General features: G+C 41.0%; 1 protein-coding gene across 1 annotated transcript in view; it reads right to left on the bottom strand.

Annotated features, from left to right (window-relative positions):
• Nucleotides 1–7,924: 7,924 nt before the first annotated feature.
• Nucleotides 7,925–21,177, bottom strand: part of NEK9 (NIMA related kinase 9) — a 32,292-nt gene continuing 19,039 nt past the window's right edge. Inside the window, 13 exon segments of the mRNA XM_070754643.1 lie at nucleotides 7,925–9,896; nucleotides 9,898–9,945; nucleotides 11,066–11,275; nucleotides 11,982–12,146; nucleotides 12,656–12,846; nucleotides 13,890–13,952; nucleotides 14,130–14,300; nucleotides 16,168–16,329; nucleotides 17,975–18,083; nucleotides 18,404–18,559; nucleotides 20,044–20,090; nucleotides 20,293–20,493; nucleotides 20,975–21,119. Coding sequence (XP_070610744.1) covers nucleotides 9,774–9,896; nucleotides 9,898–9,945; nucleotides 11,066–11,275; nucleotides 11,982–12,146; nucleotides 12,656–12,846; nucleotides 13,890–13,952; nucleotides 14,130–14,300; nucleotides 16,168–16,329; nucleotides 17,975–18,083; nucleotides 18,404–18,559; nucleotides 20,044–20,090; nucleotides 20,293–20,493; nucleotides 20,975–21,119 — 1,791 coding nt within the window. The 3' untranslated portion in view covers nucleotides 7,925–9,773.

Here is a 21,177-nt window from a genome sequence, read left to right as displayed (position 1 = left end):
GGAATCGACTGTCGGAAGTGAGCAAGCTGCTCCTTCTACCCCAGTTGCCAAGTCTAAGGATAAGGGGAAGACAAAGCCCAAGTCTTCACAAGGCTCCTCTTCCTTAGCCCTCAAAGAGGCTGAGAGGAGAATCCAGGCCCTGGAACAAAAGCTAGAGGCAGTCATGTGTGCGACCCCCCCAATCCAAACAGGACCAGTACTAGACCATCCTGCTGGACCAGTGGTTCCAGGGATCCCTGGGGACACAAGATCTGAGAGGGTTTGGTCCCCAGATCGCCACATGCTACCTTTGTTGCCTACTGCCAGAAGTAGACCAGGCTCAGCAGCCCAGGAGAGGCCTGTGTGGGGTATTTCCCCTCAACCCAAGGTAGTTCCAACAGCTACCTTCACCCCTACAGCTGCTGGACTCAGGGCTCAGCCAGAAGCCTGGCAAGACATGTCACCAGCCCTTCAGGACTTAATAACAAACGCCTACTCACAGGGCATAGCAGTTGGGGTGCAACAGGGCACACAACAACCAAGGCAAACCACACACCGGGATCTTTGGTCTGCACCGCCCCTTTCAGGTCTGGAGTCCACAACAGAAGAGCCAGTAGTAATGGAGGACAGTGACAAGGAGTATGACCTGTCTGATGATGAGACTCCTCCAGAACAACCAGTAACGGCAGGTCTCTTCAAGCAATCTTCGTTTAGGACACTGCTGTATAAGGCTAAGCAGACAATGGAGCTGAAGGACCCTGCACAGCCTTCAAGAACTGTGACACCCAGATCCACCACTCTGTTAAAGGAACCCAAGCCTGAAACAGACCATGTCCCGGCATCAGAAATCTTTATCCAAAGCATAAAAAGACCAGGCAATACCCGGCGGCTGCCCAAGGTCCATTGGTGATAGAAAGGAAATTCTACACCTTTGACGACGAGGTAGAGGCTTTGCTTCAGTTCCCTCCTATAGACTCCCCAGTGGTTACACTGGTTTCCAATGCTCTGGTTCTGGCTCAGATGGGGGACAATTTAAAACCTGAGGACAAGAAGGCCGAAGTCCTTCTGCGGAAGTCACACATGATGTCCAGCTGGGGGTTTCACGCAGCGGCGGCTGCGTCTTTCTTTAATCGAGCCTCCATAGTTTGGATTGAGGATATGTTATCCCGCCTGGGACCAGAGGAAGGAAGACTGCGGCAGGATCTTAGTAAGTTGTTGGTGGCTGCGGAGTTTTCAGCTGATGCCACCTTACATGCCGCCAAATTTTCAGGAAGAGGGATGTCAGCCGCCCTGGCATCACGAAGGCTACTGTGGCTGCGCAGCTGGCAGGCAGACACTAAGTCGAAGTGGCGCCTGGCCTCTTCGCCTTTCCAGGGCTCTCAACTTTTTGGAGACATTTTGGAGAAAGTCCTCATAGAGGACAAGGACAAACGGAAAATACTTCCGAGATCCAAAAGGGGACAAGATCGTCGCCAGAACCCCTACAACCGGCGTCAGTCCTTTCGCTGGGACACTTCGCGGTCAAGCCAAGCATTTCGGCCCTTTTCTCAAGGCAATTTTTCCCAAAATGCCTATAGGGGCGACCGAGCGCCCTTTCAAGACCGCACGAGGGGATATCAACAAACTAGACGCCCATTTCGAGGTTCCAGCCAGAGGGGTTTTAAACGCCCCAAATGACTTTGTCATGTCGCAACCAGTAGGAGGGAAACTCCACCTGTACAGTACCTCCTGGCGTGCCACATCCTCAGACAAATGGGCACTATCTACAGTAACACAGGGACTGCGGTTGGAGTTCGTTCAGCCCCCACCCAGCCGTTTCCTGCATTGCCCAAGATCACGAACCCCTATCAAACGGAAGGAGCTACTCCAAGAAGTAAGTCATCTCCTGGAAATCCAGGCCATAGAGCCCGTGCCGAAACACGCAGAGGGCACGGGGTTTTACTCTATGGTGTTCATAGTCCCCAAGGCTTCAGGGGGGTGTCGCTTAATTCTAAATCTGAAGCAATTGAATCAATATTCTTTACCGGAGATTCAGAATGCACACCCTGCATACTATCCTAGCGGCAGTGCGCCCTCAGGACTTCCTTACCTCCTTAGACCTGAAGGAGGCTTATCTGCATGTGCCGATATTTCCACCACATCGCAAATATCTACGATTCTGTGTAGAGGGGACACATTATCAGTACAGGGCCATGCCATTCGGCCTCTCATCGGCCCCTCGGACTTTCACCAAATTACTGGATGTGTTAACAACACATCTGCGTGCGCACTCTGTCCGCCTGATGGCTTACTTGGACGATATAATTATTTTGTCCAAGTCCCAGGCAGGGGCGCACCAAGACCTCCACCTTACTATGAAGGTTCTGGAAGAACACGGCTTTACAATCAATGTTCCCAAGAGCCAACTGGAACCGTCTACAAGGCTCCTACATCTGGGCTCGATAATAGACACAACTACGAGCATAGTGTCACTTTCACCGGACAGGCAGGACAACATCATCGCCTTGATAACCTCCGTCCAGAGACAACAGAAAGTCTCCCTAGCCTCATTGTCCAGGCTGCTGGGGACCATGGTCTCGTGTATAGGGATAGTGCCGTGGGCCAGGCATCACATCCGCCCGTTGCAAGGATTTCTGCTTCCGGCACAGCGTGCAAAACTGGGCCAGTCGTGCAATCAAATCAGGCTCCCACAGAGAGTCAAGAAGTCCTTGGCCTGGTGGACTTCACCAGCCCTGTTTCAGGGGTGTTCGTTCCAGACTCACGACCAGGTCGTCATGACCACAGACACCAGTTTGTCGGGTTGGGGCGCGCACATAGACCTCCAGGTGGCACAAGGACTTTGGACCAAGGAGGACCTCAGCCCGGTAAACATCAACCTGCTGGAGCTCAGGGCTGTGTTCTTAGCGCTCCAACACTTTGTGGCTTTGGTTCAAGGGAAACACGTGTTAGTCTTAACGGACAATGTGGCAACGAAGGCCTACCTCAACCACCAGGGAGGCACGAGATCACCACGCCTCATGAGGGAGACCATGGGTCTCTTCAATTGGGCCGAATGCAACTTGGCCTCTCTATCAGCGGAGCACATAGCAGGCGTCAACAATGTCCAGGCCGACTGGCTAAGCCGCACCACCTTGGACCCCACGGAGTGGAGACTGGATCCACAGTTGTTCCACAAGATCACTCTTCGTTTCGGGACACCGCTGGTGGACTTGTTCGCCTCTCACACCAATGCACAGCTCCCCAGGTTCTATACTCGGTTCCATTCGCCCACGGCGGAGAGAACCAATGCCCTGAGGTCGAGCTGGCCACGCGGCCTCTTATACGCCTTCCCTCCAACAAATTTGATTCAGAAGGTGATAGACAAAATCCTACTGGAGGAAGCGGAAGTGTTGCTTGTCGCACCACATTGGCCACGGCGCCCGTGGTTCTCGGACTTAGTAGCTCTGTCGATCTCCCCACCTTGGAGGATACCGGACAAGATAATCTCACTCTGCCAAGGGTCAGTCTTCCACCCAGACCCGCAATGGTTTCAATTAGCCGTGTGGCATTTGAGAGGAACAAGCTGAGGGAGCAATGCTTACTGGACGATATCATTGCCACAATGCAGACGGCCCGCCGGCCATCCACGTCCAGGATTTATCAGGCAACGTGGTCGGCCTTTTGTAAGTTCTGCACCGAAAAGGGTATGGAACCGGAAAGGGCTCAAGTACGGTACTAGAATTTTTGCAATTGGGCCTCGAAAAAGGACTCACTCCAAACACCTTGAGGAGGCAGGTGGCGGCATTGGCAACTGTCATTCGGTTACCAGAATACCACTCTTTGGCTATTCACCCTTGGATACGGGACTTTCTCAGGGGTGCTATGAACAAGTACCCTCCACCACTGCATAGATTCCCAACGTGGGACTTATCCCTAGTGTTGAAGGCTCTGACTGGTCCACCCTTTGAGCCTTTGAGATCCATCCAGCTCAAGTTTCTTTCCATCAAGACGGCCTTTCTAGTAGCCATCACATCGGCCAGACGTGTATCGGATTTGTCGGCGTTATCCACCAGACCTGACCTTTGCATCTTTTATCCGGACCGGGTGGTCCTACGTTTGGACCCGACATTTCTTCCTAAGGTCAATTCGTTGTTCCACAGGAAGCAAGAGCTGATCTTGCCGGACTTTTGCTCGCACGGAAGCCACCCTACAGAACTTAGGTGGCACAAACTAGATGTTAGGCGAGCGGTCAAAATCTACCTTAGAAGAACCGAGTCCTTTAGGAAGTCTGAGTCGTTGTTTGTCTCATTTGCAGAACCGAAAATGGGCCTGGGCGTTTCTCCCAGTTCAATCAGTCGATGGATCCGGGACTGCATTGGGGAAGCGTATAAGGCTAGAGGTCAGAATCCCCCTCAAGGGGTCACAGCGCACTCTACGCGCAGTGCAGCCACGTCAGCAGCTTGGAGGACTCAAGCCTCTATCGAGGACATATGCCGGGCTGCTACTTGGACGGCACCTTCTACGTTCACTAGACATTATAGACTGGATGCCTATGCTTCAGCTGAGGAATCTTTTGAGAGAAGGGTATTACAGAGGGTGTGTTCCTCTCCAGCTGCCCTGACTTAACAATCTCCCTCCCATTTAAATTGGAACTTGGGTATATCCCATATTGGACTCTCCTTCCAGATGCAATGGAGAAGAACCGTTGTACCTACCTGAACGGTCTTCTCAGTGCACTGGAAGGAGAGTCCAAACCCACCCGGCATTGGATTGTTTCAGGGAAGCTGAGCCCACTGGGGGCAGGCAAGGGGCGGTGCCTAACATGTTAATTTTAAACTCAGTCTCGACCAATAGGATTGAGAATAACCCATATTGGACTCTCCTTCCAGTGCACTGAGAAGACCGTTCAGGTAGGTACAACGGTTCTTCTAGTGTATGTTGTATGAACTCGAACAATATTGAGATTTCTCTTTCATATTATTTTTCATGTTGTTTTCTGAAGTTGCCGGAAACAGATTTACTATCATGAAGTCGTAAGAATGTTCAAACCTCCCAAAGAAATTGTGTTCTTTTTCCTATGATTAAATCAAACATGCAGATGCATTAACTTATTCTGAAATGATTAATGTGTTTTCCAGAAAGGTATATTTCAGCAGAGCTTCCTTTTTCTTCTATGTTTGTACAGCCAATGACTCAGGAACCAAAAAGTGATATGTAATCCCCTTATCAATTATCTGATATGTAGCTGTTTTTCTTCAAGATACACTATTATATAAATGAAAGGTGGTATTACCAGTATTCTTTGTTCAAGCCTAATTATGTATCATTCAATTCCAAATGAATGTTATTGATGTGTTCTGTCGAGCTCTCTGGTAGAATCCTCCCAAAAAATGCTCAGATACAATTTCAGACACACACACGTTTGAAAATTCAAAACAATGTTCTTTATACCGAAAATGCAAATAAACAGAGCACTCTTTTGGTATAGCAAAGAGCACTTGTCTCCAAACAAACTGGTAATTTGTACAAGTCCCTTATCAGTTCTGAGATACTTAGCTTGCAGCTGTGAGGCAATTCACAGTCCTTCTTCTTTCACAAACTGAAACACACTTTGCTCTGAGTTAGTTTCCAAGCAGGGGAAAATCGGCACACAAAGATCAAAGTCAGTAAAGCAGTCACGAAACACAACGATCAGATAATCCTCCATAATGGCCAAACCCAAATAAATAGCAGCCTCACTAATTACCATAGCCCCACCCAACCACAGGTGGCCTCATTTTCTTTGATAATAATCTCTCAGTTGTTGCTGCCTATGCATCGCTCTCCTCACGCCTGGCTGTATCATTAACTCTTGTTCTGAATCCAAGGAGGAGCTAGATAATTGATCTCCTGAGCTTTCTGCCACACTCTCCTCCCTGTCACTCATGTCTTCTTGGTCAGAGGAGCCTTCATCAGCAGATTCCACCGGGGGCAAAACAGGCCTGCAGCATGTGGATGTATCCCCCACATCCACAGTCCTTGGGGCAGGAGCAGGGCCAGAGCTAACCACAACATTGACGTATGCTACTCATCTCGATCAGTGTTGTATAATTTATGTTCTTGATATAAGCAGTCTTCAATTAATAATGATCATTGGGATTGAAGTTTTCCACTACTAAGCAATGTGGTTGCAGAGCATGGTGTAATGCAATATTTCTTAGTAATGGCATCCCATCAGAGGTGGGCTGCTAAGATGGAATGGTGACGTGTGCTCGACCCCGTGGCTCTGAGTGCTAGCGGAGTCCAGGGCAATTCTGCTACTGCACCTGGGCAGGTAGCGAAATCGCACATGGACATGCAGTGGCGCCATGGTGCGATTTCACTACCTGCCCAGGTGCAATAGCAGAATTGCCCTGGACTCCGCTAGCACTCAGAGCTACGGGGTCGAACACACGTCACCATTCCACCTTAGCAGCCCACCTCTGCATCCCATACTCCCTGTTGCTGTATAACAAGGATCACATGTTGTAGTAAGTCCCAGGCAGCTTGCCGGCAAGTTGCTGCTGCTGAGCAGGAGAAGATACACAGGTGGCTGGCATAGGAAAGCAAGACTCTGGGTGGTGGCTCCTGAGCAGAAGTGGGGGTGTCTGTTGCTGGGGTGTGGGACGTAACCTGCATGGTGCAGTATGAGCACATCAGGGAAAGAGAGCTGCTGCTGGATGAGGGAGAGTGCAAGTGACTTACTAGATGACATACGGTGAAGGGCTACCAAAACTTTTACCACCACACTCTGGGTGTGGCTTATGCAGGATGCCCTGCATTTTCTTTCAACATCTTTCAGTGCAAATTGAGAGCTCTGGGGTGGAGCTCCATTTTCGCTACCCCACTGCGTTCCCCCACTCCCCGGTCCGGCCAGCAGCCCACCCCTGATGACTTATGAAGCCAGTGAAAATCACAAATTGCAATCAGACTAACATAGGGTTGCTGGGATGGCTGGAATTTGAGGACCTGTTGTAAATACCATTGAGTTAGCCTTGTCATAAATTCAAAGTCATCGCAGCATGAATGGTTGTTAAATGAGCGCAATCTGTAATCATAATGACAAGTTAAAGGACTAAAAGGTCTAATCAACATAATACACACAGAAAAATGATTGGTTTTGAAGTGCTGTAAGATGTTCATATCTTACAGTAGAATTCCTAAAAAGCAACGCAGTACCCATTACTGAAAATATTTTTTTAAAAACCGCAGTAGCAGGAGGAAGATAGCCACTAACTCTGAAAACGTGGACCATGTCTGATCCTGATAAATGTAGAATCAAGCAACCTCAAACATGTTTCCCTTCAATTTCTATTATTATTATTATTATTATTATTATTATTATTATTATTATTATTATTATTAATTAGATTTGTATGCCGCCCCTCTCCGAAGACTCGGGGCGGCTCACAACAGTAATAAGAAACAGTGTAACAATGGGACAAATCTAATAATAAAAACATATAAAAACCCCAACAATTAAAAACCATACAGCACATACATACCAAACATGAAATATAAGAAAGCCTGGGGGAGATGTCTTAATTCCCCATGCCTGGCGATACAGGTGGGTCTTGAGTAACTTGTGAAAGACAAGGAGGGTGGGGGCTGTTCTAATCTCCAGAGGGAGTTGGTTCCAGAGGGCCGGGGCCGCCACAGAGAAGGCTCTTCCCTTGGGGCCCACCAAACGACATCGTTTGGTCGACGGGACCCGGAGAAGGCCAACTCTGTGGGACCTTATCAGCCACTGGGATTCGTGCGGTAGAAGGCGGTTCCGGAGGTATTCTGGTCCAATGCCATGTAGGGCTTTAAAGGTCATTACCAACACTTTGAATTGTGACAGGAAACTGATCGGTAGCCAGTGCAGACCACGGAGTGTTGTAGAAATGAGGGCAAATCTGGGAAGCCCCACGATAGCTCTCGCAGATCAAATTAGAATTAGAAACAATTGAGTGTCAAAATTTATTTAAACAGAAAACATCAAACCATTCCACTACTGCATTTTAGAAAAACAGATTACAACAAAACGTTGAATTTCAATATAATAGTTCGACAGCAATGCTAGTCAGTAACCATCATCTAAAAACTAGCATTGCTGAAAAAGGGAGAACGGAAATGGACTTCTCAAAGGCACTTTGACTTTTCCCTTCATCCTTTAAATGGGACAAAATCTTTGCTTTGGTTGCATAGCAGGGCTGGGGCATATATCTGGATCTGTAATAGGCACAACCTGGACAGTGTTATGTTTAAAGGCATACATGTATTGATGAGTGACCACCACTCAGTACATTGAGTAAGTACTCCATTCAATTGTACAGCACTGAAAAATAAAAACTGCTCTGCAAAATAGTGATTCTCATCTGCTCCATGATTTTTTAAACTAGATTTAGCCCCGACATAATTGTTTTTTTTAATAAAAAAGACAACCTCTGTTGATGAAACAGTATTTTCATATGTGATGAAAAAAACCTTCAGTAATCTTTGGAGGACAAGAATTCAACCAAATGACACAATGATCTATTAAATATTTTAACAGACCAAATTTTGGTTTAACACTCTTCCCCTTCTCTTTTTCTCAGTCTGGTAAAATTACAGAACACGTTAGAGATGTTGTTGGAGATATATGAGAAGTTGGGATTAAAATCAATGGTCTACCAAATAAAATGGACACAAGCATACAAAGGAACGTATTCTAAAAGTTATAGCTACGCTGTAATAAAACCCCATACTACTTTAAAGAGAAGTGCAGAAATAGTTCTTAGAAATTATGTCTATGACAAAGGAGTAAGATAAAGTAATCCAATTAACAAAAATATCAATTTCATTTTTAAATGTGAAAAATAAAGCAACATACCTTCAAAAAAATTCCATGCATAGTAATACTTTAGTAATACTAAAGAAGTTCTGAAGTGATGTATGATAATTGTGACCACTATATTTGATGCACATACTTCGTTAAAAACAATATTTAAGTCCAGTTTCATTAGGTATTGAAAGGAAGCAAAAATACTGATTTAGAGATTTTCCATAGTTCTTATTGGAATTCAGGCCAATAACTGAATGAGTCAAGTCTGATTTCAAATTCCAATCACTATTTGCCTGACATCAAAAGCAATGCTTGTTGAGTTCTAGAGATTTAGAGTATCTGAAAGAGTTCAGCCAATTATTTTGTGTTTGAACAATGTTGAATGGCAATGAAAAAAAAGGGGTGCTTGATGTCCTTCTCCAACATCCCTAAAACTATAAATAAGTTATCTGCAGAATCATGTATATATGTTTAGAATTGAATATAAATAGCAACTTTGCTTTTTCTGTTGGGATGCTTTCATCCACTTTTTAAAAATATTTTCGCCTTCTTCAAACTTCATTTTTAGAAGCTAAGATGCTTCTCCTTTAACTTTATCAGCTAAAAGTAACTCAGAGCATTCGATTTTACTGTCAATGTAGGCGTTTCCTGGCTTTCTCTTTTCAATAATTGTTCATCTTTGAATGACTTGAAGATGAAGTGAATATTGTTGCAGATTCAATGCTGTTCTTTGAAAGTTAGGAAATAAACGAAGTGCTGCTGCTGCTGGAACCATTCTTGGGAACGGTGTTACTGACTCAACAATAGACTGAGAGAACTCACCGTTGTCATACCTACACAGACTTGGTTTGAATTTTAAGTGTTCACACTCTCTCTAAATTCCCTCCTAGTTTCATATCTTAAGGCAGTGCTTCCTCTCTTGCATACATGGAGGATATGGAGACTTTTGACCATTGTTCACAAGGGACCTGAATCTAGGAACGCTGTTCTCTCATGCAGTTAATGTTGTGTGAAAATGAATAGGTTCCAGGATATAAAGACTACAGGCTAAAGCGGCATGAGTCAGTTCCAAGGAGACACCAGGACTCAGAATCCAAGTCAGGCTTTGGATCTGATTCCATCTCTTCTTTGGATGTTTGTGTAGCTGTGGAATGAGATTCCAGCTGTTCAGATTAAAAAGAAAACATATTCACAATTGAAACAAAATCCACAGGTAGTAGTACTCAACTGGATATTTTGTTTAATCACAATTGCTTTCTAATATCTTGTTATTCCATGTAAGTACTAAGGATAAATGGTCATGGAATGCCTAACAGCTGTTTGCTAAGACTGTCAAGGAAATACTGCTAAACTATGAACTTTTCATAAATGTCCCATAAAACTATTCAGCTGGAACTTATTTATGAACTAGTTTGTCTCTTGACATTGGCTACAGTATCTATTTCTTAAGGGTCTAAAAAGTGTGGGGGAAAGCCAAGGTGTTTTCTTCAGGTAGCATCCTATCAGTATGCTGGTTGTTTCAGCAGGGAAATATAAATTTATTTATTTATTTATTTATTTATTTATTTATTAGATTTGTATGCCGCTTGCTTCCAATTAGGCTGAATAAGCACCAAATGCTTGTTTAAAATAACCGGGGTGATTCAGGGAAGAGCTGGTTCAACCAATTACTTGCAAAGTCTTTGTAACAAATATGTCAGCAGGCACTTATCAGATAAATTAACTCAATATTTGTTCTAGGTTGAACTCCAACTTTGAAGTAGGTCCTATGAAGGTGGTGAACCCAGCTTAATTGCTGTTATCTGGGTGGAATTTGATCCTCTTAGTCCTGATGAAGGTTCTAAGGTTCTAGGGACTACTAGTTTAGCCACCTGTGTATTCAAATCCATGTCCCTATTGATTGGCTAAGGCTTTCCAAGGAATGGTTTTATTATCCTTTAAAGAAGCCATTCTAAAGACAATAGTGCTGAACAATTTTTGAACTACCACAAACAGCACCAGTGTGCAATTTGGAGGGCCTTCTTGAATCTTGTTTGAGGAATAAGCCACCAAGGCTAAGGCCAGTTTTGCACAACTTCGTGTTGTGCGTCAATCTGTTCCTAGTCATGCACACGTTAATCACCTCCTGAACTGGGGTAATGCTTTACATGGGGCTGTCCTTGAAGTGTATTCAGAACATGCACTTAATTAGGATGACTGAGGCCCCATCAGATTTGCTTGGAGATGTAGGTATTGTTGAGCCTAGAATGTAATAGTTAGGTTTTCCGAGTAAAAAAAAATTACCTGGTGTATTCCTTGTCTCCTAAAGAGAACTTGCAGCTGGGCATTAAGACGGGCAGTTTCTTGTTGTAATTTTTCTTGATCTGCCAAGCACTTTGATACTAAGCCACTCAGACGTTCCACTTCAGCCTGCAGAAAACTGCATTTACATTCAGATGATGCCACAGGCAATTTCCCTCTATCACAGGATTCTGTGGAATCCAAAACTAGCTGCTGTAAAAAGAAAATTGAGTACATTCATGAATAAATGTCACAGAAAATTGAAAATCAATGTTTTTTTCAAATCAATATAGGTAATATGGGAGATTACAATTACTAAAAACCTAACAGATCAAAATACAAAATAATTCTAGAATAATTAGCTAATCTCTGAATGTTCTAGCTATAAACCTGAAATATATATTCCTTTGGAAATGAGGAAGATTTCATCATTTTTGTAAATCTTTCTGCTTCTGCCATTTTCCTATTTTTGTCTTCCTAGTTTTATTCATTTATAAAATTTATGGGCTACTTACCGTGTTTCCGTGAAAATATGACCGGATCTTTTCAGGGAAACACAATATCTTACCTCAAGGTAACTCTGGGCAGCTTATAATCATAAAAGATAAAATCAGATTTTGTGAAACTATGATAAGGATAGAATGAAATGTTCTTTACTAGCAATGGCCTCACACAATTCTTAAAAATCTCTATTTTAAGTTTGAGGGAAACAGTATCTGTCACCCAACCTTAAAAGCTCACATGCTCATACACCAGTTTGAATTATATTTCTTTCTCAGTTTATGAAAATCCTTTTAGCCTAATAATTTCTCTTAGATGGACATTTTTAAAGCTTTTCATTTTGCACCTTATTCCTTCCTCCAACCCAGATCCCAAACTACAGAAATCATTTCCATATATTTATAGATGTTTACATTACCCAAGATTCTGATTTGGATTTGTTATTGTCAACTGGTGTGGACGAAGGCATATGGAGTCCTTTTAGTTCATTATAGGGAAAAGTTTCTTTATCAGATCTGGAAGAGGCTAAACTGTCCAGAGAAGGGGTTTGGGGCATTGGGATGAACTCAGCATTCTCCAGCTCCTATTTCACAAAGAGAACAAGCAAATAAGAATATAAAGATATAAGACATACATGCATACATACTACACAAAAGAAATAAGAATTAGAAACCAATTAATTATTTTAAAAGTAAACATCTTCTTTTAGCTCTGTCTAATATGTTGAAGGTGGTGAATGGTAATTGCTGATGATGCATCAGATATATTAGCACACCGAGGACATACATATTCTGAATGAAATGGAATTCAATATCCCATTCCTATCAAAAGAAATACTGCTTGCAATGAATAATTGTTTCAACTATTGAAGAGAAACTAACTGCTTTTCAGGATTATAAATTCATCTAATCTACGTAAAGAAATACTGCATACAATAATATTAACTTGTTTCAGCTTTTTCTCAAATTATTATTTTTTAAATGTTTGTATCTCCTTCAATATTAATTTTTAAGGATCATTTTAAAGTACATGTTTTGGAAAAAGCCATTCATTCCAAGGTACCTATTAGAAAACCTTTTATTTTTCTTTTACCTTGCGCAGCCAACTAGGACAGGAGCTGCTAGCAGCGCTGCTATCTACAGCTACTTCTGTGGTGCTGATTTGATCTCCCATTCCGCAATCCGCTTCCATAGTTCTCCGGAAGCCTCTGCTATTGTCAGGGCTCTCAGAATCCTGTTCAGTTTCTTCTTCCTCATTTGATTCAGCTGTAGAACCCTGGGCCACTAACAGAAAAGTGTAGGGAATTAAAAATCTTAAATATTGCTCATTGCAAGGAAATTTTATTTTATTTTTTCTAAGGAGAAGGGCGGCATAAAAAATGAATAAATAAATTTCATTTTTGCTATATCTGTGTTTCAATTATCACAGCATTGTAGTCACACATTTCTTGTATTCCACCAAAATCTAATACTCTTGTGTGCTAACATTACACCAGCTGATTTTCCACCCACAGATAAAATAGAAGCTTAGTGAATTCATTGAAAGTTGTTGAAATCTGTAGAAAAACTGTAGGAATATGGGAAAAACAAATTCATAAGATGATCCTGATTGGAACAATACTAATAATTTATTAATAGAGACAATTTCTCTATTTCATTCAATAAGCACAGTGATAATAGAGAAGGCTAAAGAATATTTATCCTAGAATCTCTTTATTTCACATTTGAAATTTAAAACCACACTTACTTAGAAAATAATGGGATAACAGTGGGACAAAACACAATCAGCCCAGAAACCTCCTCTCTACAGTACAGTTAAATCTCTTTCATTGCTATTTTGCTTAGCTTCCTAATCACCATTATCTACCTCAATATACAGCTGAATTGAGAAGAGAGACTGAACTCTCTGGCAATGTTATAATGAACAATGCCACTGCACTTAGTACCAGGTGGCAGGCCTATATTTGCATATAGAAAATCACCCACCTTTAAGTAGATCAGTTTAGTTACCTTATACATCTGAATTTCATAAAAGCGTATGGCTTTAATAATATTTGTTACTTAGAAAAAGAGCTACCAAACTCCTGATAAATTCTGTCTTGTAAATAAGGCCTGTAGTCTATTTAGCAGTTATATCTTGGCTGATTACTGTCTACACCATGATAATTGTGACTTGCATAATTGTGAATTGAGACTCTCAAAGCAACAACTTACTCAGTTGTCTATGCAAGGGATTGAACTTGATAATTTTTATGTAGATACGTGCTATTCTTCTGAATTATTCTTATAATATTTTGTATTCCAAGAGATAACTTTGTATTACTTACCAGTCCCAATGGACAGGCCACTGCTACTGGAGCGAAGGATGGTTTTAGAATTTATAACTTTTTCTGTAGAGAAAAAAGAACATCTTCTCAGCTCAAGATTTAAAGAATATGGGAAATCTGATGTATACGTAGTTATGGCCAAGTCTTACATATGAATGCAAGTAATGGGTTGTATTTTACAATTAGAGGATAAAAATGAAGTAATGATGTACCTTAAGAATCCAGTATTTTTATACTTACCAACAATTATTATGGTATGCCATCCACGGCAAGATAAATCTGGAACATAATGCAAGGAGCCAAAAATGGGCCGAGGCCATGATGTGCAAATATCAGAACTGTGAGCTCTCTCTGTTGGTGTCATTGCTAAACGGCCATTCCCTCCATTACCCCATGCAAATATATGGTTATCTGGAAAATAAAAAGTTTCTCATCTTAAAATCAAGAACACCACTCTAGGGTTGAAGGATTCCCAAAATGATTATATTTAATTCTATTTAAGGATATAATAACAACCCACCCACCCACACTTTGAGCCCTATTGGAATATGGTGATTTGTGAAGTTTTACTTAATATTAAAATTTAAAACAATTAGCCCCTTTTAATTGTTTAAACAATATAGCTAAAAGATGAACAGAGGTAGATGCAAGCATTTTGTAGACTCATCCATACTTACATTACAATTTGAGGCGGATTTTAACTGTGTTATTGTAATGAAGGTACTGATGAGTCAATATGAAATGCTTGCATCTAATAATAATTAATAATAATAATAATAATAATAATAATAATAATAATAATAATATATTAGATTTGTATGCCACCCCTCTCCGGAGACTCGGAGTGGCTCACAACATTACATAAACAATGTAATAAATCCAATATTTAAAAAGACATTTAAAACCCATATCATTAAAATAATCAAACAACCCAGTCATACCATACATAAAACATATTAGCCAGGGGATACCTCAATTACCCCATGCCTGGCGAGATAGGTGGGTTTTGAGTAACTTACGAAAGGCAAGGAGGGTGGGGGCCGTTCTAATCTCCGGGGGGAGATGATTCCAGAGGACCGGGGCCGCCACAGAGAAGTTTTAGTTGACGGGACCCGGAGAAGGCCAACTCTGTGGGACCTTACCGGCCGCTGGGATTCGTGTGGCAGAAGATGGTCCCAAAGGTATTCTGGTCCGATGCCATGTAGGGCTTTATAGGTCATTACCAACACTTTGAATTGTGACCGGAAACTGATCGGCAACCAGTGCAGGCCGCGGAGTGTTGACGAGACGTGGGCAAATCTAGGAAGCCCCACAATTGCTCTCACGGCTGCATTCTGCACGATCTGAAGTTTCCGAACACTCTTCAGAGATAGCCCCATGTAGAGAGCGTTGCAGTAGTCGAATCTTGAGGTGATGAGGGCATGAGCGACTGTGAGTAATGAGTCCCTGTCCAAATAGGTTCGCAACTGGTGCTCCAGGTGGACCTGTGCAAATGCCCTCCTCGCCACAGCTGAAAGATGGTGCTCTAATGTTAGCTGTGGGTTGAGGAGGATGCCCAAGTTGCGCACTCTCTCCGAGGGGGTCAATAATTCCCCCCCCCAGGGTAATTGACGGACAGATGGGATTGTCCTCAGGAGGCAAAACCCACAGCCACTCCATCTTGTCAGGGTTGCGTTTGAGTCTGTTGACACCCATCCAGACCCTAACAACTTCCAGGCACCGGCACATCACTTCCAGGGTGAAGATGTATAACTGGGTATCATTGGCATATTGATGATACCTCACCCCATGCCCTTGGATGATCTCACCCAGAGGCTTCATGTAGATGTTAAATAGCAGGGGGGACAGGACTGACCCGAGGCACCCCACAAGGGAGAGACCTAGAGGTCGACCTCTGATCCCCAACCAACACAGACTGCAACCGACCGGAGATATAGGAGAACCACTGCAGAACAGTGCCTCCCACTCCCAACTCCTCCAGCTGGTGCAAAAGGATACCATGGTCGATGGTATTGAAAGCCGCTGAGAGGTCAAGAAGCATCAGGACAGAGGATAAACCCCTGTCCTGGGCCTGCCAGAGATCATTCATCTACCTCTTTTGGACGTATTGTTTATATGAAAACCAAGAAAGTACTTTATGACTTGAAATATATTGCATGTATTTTATGCCTTCCAGTCAGTTTTGATTTAAAAAAAAATATCTCTAAGCAAACCATTTTGATTCTTTACAGACTCGATTTAAAGAAATTCACATCAACCTACCAATGCTTATACTTACCATCAGTAGCAGCTATGGTGAACTCATCACCGCAGGAAACTCTGATGACTTGTTTTCCCCCAAGGGGCCCTCCTAGTAAATTAATGCCTAAGTGCTTCTTATAATCCCCAACACCCAATTGTCCACACTTATTGGAGCCAAAAGTAAGCAGACGACCCCGCTCTGAAATAAAAACAATTATGTCATTAGGAACTAATAATGCAAAAAGCAGAGAAACACTGTCAAGTAGGCATACAGTAGGCATACGTTGTGAGCTGTAAGATATCATTTAGAATTCTTCATTATTTGTTCTAAGATTATAGATTTACTTTCCATGGTAGCATGATAAGCATTTCTAATAGGTAATAGGTATCATTTCATCATATCTTTTCCAACATGCATGTGTTTCTATTAGTGTTGATTATACTCAAGACACAGGCCCATCTGGAATTTTGACAAAGTGGCTCTACTCTATTGACAGTGTAGGGATAATTAAGTCAGAAGTCTCCAAGGTTAGAAGACAATCTTACAAAAGAGAATCCTGAGGCATTCTACCATTTTATAATGTTACATACAATTTCAGATTATCTCTTTCCCTGATCATTTCCAGACAAGAACAGATCCCCAATCACTTCTATTTTTCTGGTAAAAGAATGCCTATATGGCCCACGTGCATTCACACACATGAACACAAACAAACATATTTACTTATTCCAGGAGAATTATTCTAATAACGATCAGACTACAGCTTTTTCCTTTATTCATGTAAATGGTGTAATTGTAGAGTTAATGTAAATTAATTTAATTTAGTGCTGTTTCCCCTTCCCGCCCCTGAGGTTCCGTAAACCGTCCCTTCCTAGTCCTCTGGAGGCTGGATTAATGAGTTTCACCATCAGCTGCTACAGAGCAATCAGCACAGTCAATCTGGCAGAAAGTTGTAAGTTGCTCCTGGTCCTACTGCTTTATTGACCTGAGTCATTCTGTTTCTTTGTATAGATAAGGAAATAGCTCTGAAACTATTACCCAAAGGGTCCCAGGTTGTCTAACTGGTGTACCTAACCACAGAAATGGTAGGTTTATATTATCTCATTCAATTCCCCACTGCTAGGAATTTCAGAGTTGAAGATGTTATTTTCAATGCAATAAACTAATTTCCCCTGCTGACTGTGATGGTGTGAAATAGTTTATGGAGCTACTATAACAGATTTACTATGTTTCAGATAGAGGTAGATAGTTAAAAAGTCAAATATACAGTAGGTATGTTTAGTTGGAAAAGGGGGGACTTGCCTAATAGCTATCTTAAGTATCTGAAAAACATCCAAGTAGGAGATAGGACTGAATTGTTCGTGTTAATTCAGAAAACAAGACAGCAAACAAAAAGTTTAAATTACAAAGAATTAAGTTTTAATTTGGCATCTGGAAAATATTGCTAAAGGATGTTTAATACAGCAGATTGCCTTGGAGAGTAATGGTTTCTCCTTTGGTAGAAGTATTTAAAAAAAATAGATGGCCATCATTCACAGATGCTCCACTAGATGCTACTAGATTATCTCTAAGGTCCTTTCTAATCTTTAAGTGTTATCATTTTATAATTCTAGTGCATCAGTGCAGCGAGCTGTCAAGGCTACTGGGATGGTTTGCATTACCTCCTTCCAATATTTTGTTTTATTCTATAACTTCCCAGTTTATTTAATAGCTTTAAGATGCCCAGGCTGTCATTTATATAAGTGAGTAATAATCCAAAACTGACATTGCTAAGTACTGAAGTTGTAGGTTAGGTTAGTTTTATCTAGAAGTAAAACATCACAAGATAATAATTTGATCTTACCGTCGATGGCAGCAGTATGTGTCTTTCCTGGGGCAATAGTGCGAATCTTGTAGAAAGAGAGTTTCTTAGCCAAAGTGAAAGTCGTAGCATATGGGATTTCTTGATAAGCCTATGAGAAGACATCAATTTTATAAAACCAGTGTCATGATTCTGTACATGCTCACACTTTAATCAAGAGCGATGCATGCAAAGTTTGAGAATGTCTTAATATCACAAGTACTCTGTAAGAAAAGCAGTATTTATTGGTTCTTGTATAGGCTTTCCAAACATACATACAAATTATTTCTAGAAATTGTAAGCCATATTCATTTGCTCTGCTTTGGTTTTTTTTAATCTGTTAACAAATATGTATTATAAATTTTAAAAACTATATTCATAAGTATGTATCATGAAAACATTATTTCCCTATTTTCATACAAGGCCACTCACATCATGATTAATGATCCCTGAAGTGCATTGGTTCAGGCCTAGCTTGTTGAATTCATTCAGACCACAGGCCAACACCTTGCCAGCTTGTGTGAGGAGAAAGGTCCCATCACTGCTACACTGGACTGAGACAATATGGGAAGTCTTTTGAATTTCTACCTAAAAAGAGAGATATGTAAGATACCTCAACAACTAAACACGGTTGCTGCAGAGTCCCAACGAACAGAGACTCAGCGGGTTTTTTATATAGAAGATCCTAGTTTCATGACACCTGGAGTGGGAAAACAACAGTTGTATCAAAGCCTTTCCTTCCAATCTGCTACATGACAGAGAAAAAGCTTTAGTGACAAGATGTCACTATTCAGAATGCAATAAGGATTTACAAAATAAAGACAAACCGTTGTCCACTGCAATAATTTGAAATATAACAATTATACACTTAATCCTCAACTTAAAACCATAATTGAGTCTAGAATAAGTTGCTGCAGTTGTAGGTTAAGGCATCACATGACTGGTTCAGATTTTTTGCGGCAGTTAATAAATGAATGCCACAGACATTAAGCAAACAGTGTGGTCATTAAGCAAGTCAATTTTCCCCAATGGGTGTTTTCACCAGAAATTGAAATTAACAATGGAAACTGGCAGAAAAGTCAAAAATCAGTCAGGTTACCTAGCAAGTGACCATTAAAGTGAGTTGACTACCAACTGTCCAAATGTGATCACATGCCTGCTGAATGTAAACATATATATATATATATATATATATATATATATATATATATATATATGGCCATTAAAACTTTGAAAACAAGGCATTAAGTAGCTTTTTTGGGGGGGGGGACATTATAACTATGAACAGTTGTTAAGCAACTGGTCAGAAATCAAGGGCTACTTATATACAGTGTATTAAATGAAAAAGAACAAACACTTTTTACAAGTAACACTTGGAACATATATAAGGAAAACCTCGTATCAATTTGACAAATTAGTATTTGCAATTTAAAAGAAAAGCAAGGATAGGATAAATCTTTATGTAGAACCATGGAGATAATCAGAGCAGATGTGACTGGCTAGTTATGTAAAGCAATAATTATTCTATCTATTATCTGTTTCATATAGCAGAAAGTAAAATACTCATATGGAAATATGATGTATTCAGAATGTAGTTCTCTTTCAATTTAAAACATTTATATATCCACCCATATTCCATTAAAAAAATAATTTTATTATCATGATATAAAGTACAAAGAAAATTAAAATTGGGAAAAATGGGGAAGGAAAAGGCAAAAGAAATAAATATGACTTCTGACTCTTTGGACGCAATAGAATAAAATAGTAACATTACAACCTCAACTTTTTACTTTTACATACTAATATGTACTAGCCATTCCTATAACAATGAATGTATCGAATTAGCAAAATCCGGAGTTAGTTTCATTTTTTCCATCTCAAGTATAAAAAATTTGCTCATCTTCAATCTAACTCTGCATGGCTTCCAATCAAAAATTATTTTCCCTTATCTGTAATAATTTGCAGAACCTTAATAGACATTTGTTCTTAATATGCTGAATTGGAAAGAAAATGACAGAAGACAGAATTATTCTAGAAACCCAGAAAATACAGTCAAATTCAATCTGTTTTACCTTTTGTGGGATGGAGTGATCCTCTTCTGAATCCAAACCCAGGCGGCCTATGTTTGGGGAGAAACAATAACGATGAGTACAGGTAATAATGTTCAGATTCAAAGAAAGCTTTCCATCAACCATCTACCTTTCCAGAAGTAGAAATCCTCATTTAATCTGGTCTATTGTGATAGTGGCTCCAAGGAAATATAGTTCTATCAGTCATTTAATCTTTGCCAAAGATTAAAAACTGCCTGTAGAGTAACCTACCATATTCTCCACAGCCCCATGTGTAGACCTCACGATTTCGTGTCAGCACTGCCACATGATTATCTCCACAGGAAACCTGTTCCACTGGGTTACTGGAAAAAAAATTGATCTGCTGGGGCTCCAGCACCTCAGACCCAAAAGCCTTGTCAATGCCAATGCAGCCATAATAATCTGAACCAAAGGCAAAGGCTTGACCTTCATCTGCATGAAAACAAGGGATACATGAATAACATTAATAACTTAAAAATCCAATGGTTATCTTCCTCTTTAATACAGGGAGAATTTAACTACAGTGTAATTTAATTGCTTTGATCTATCCACATCCCCTATGGCTTAATTTACTACAGTCTGGCCTATATTTGAATTATATAAAGGCTGCCACTTATAATCTATGTATTTTTAATCTTTGCTTCTGTTTCATTTTAATGATTTTATACACTCAATCACAAAATGTAATATAAAAGCCAATGTACTGGCATTTCAAAGAACACAAAACCAATATAAGTTGGTTTTTTGAAGTTGCCCTAGTTCCAACAGCTGCAGATTTGTCTGCCTTCCAGATTTATCAGTACCTGAGAAATCCAATTAATCATTACATATTCTCTTTTAGTTACTACACTTTTTCAGTTCTTCCATATTTTTGATACATTTGAAGGGCTACAGTGTTTTCTATGTCTCTCACCTGTAATGCAGATTGTAAAGTCATCACCACATGATACTTGACGAATAGCTTTGCCCTGCAATTTTTCCACATGCTTAGGTTGCCGATACGAAGCTTTATCTCCATGTCCCAGTTGGCCATGCAGTTTAGTGCCTCCCTGCATGTTCTATTTAAAAAAATACATTTTATAAAGTGGCTCAAGAGCCAAGGAATATTGTTAATGA

This window comes from Erythrolamprus reginae, chromosome 1, assembly GCF_031021105.1.
Source record: "Erythrolamprus reginae isolate rEryReg1 chromosome 1, rEryReg1.hap1, whole genome shotgun sequence".
Lineage (NCBI taxonomy): Eukaryota > Metazoa > Chordata > Lepidosauria > Squamata > Dipsadidae > Erythrolamprus > Erythrolamprus reginae.
Note: the sequence above shows the minus strand (reverse complement) of the source record. Positions and strands in the feature narration are given on the sequence as shown.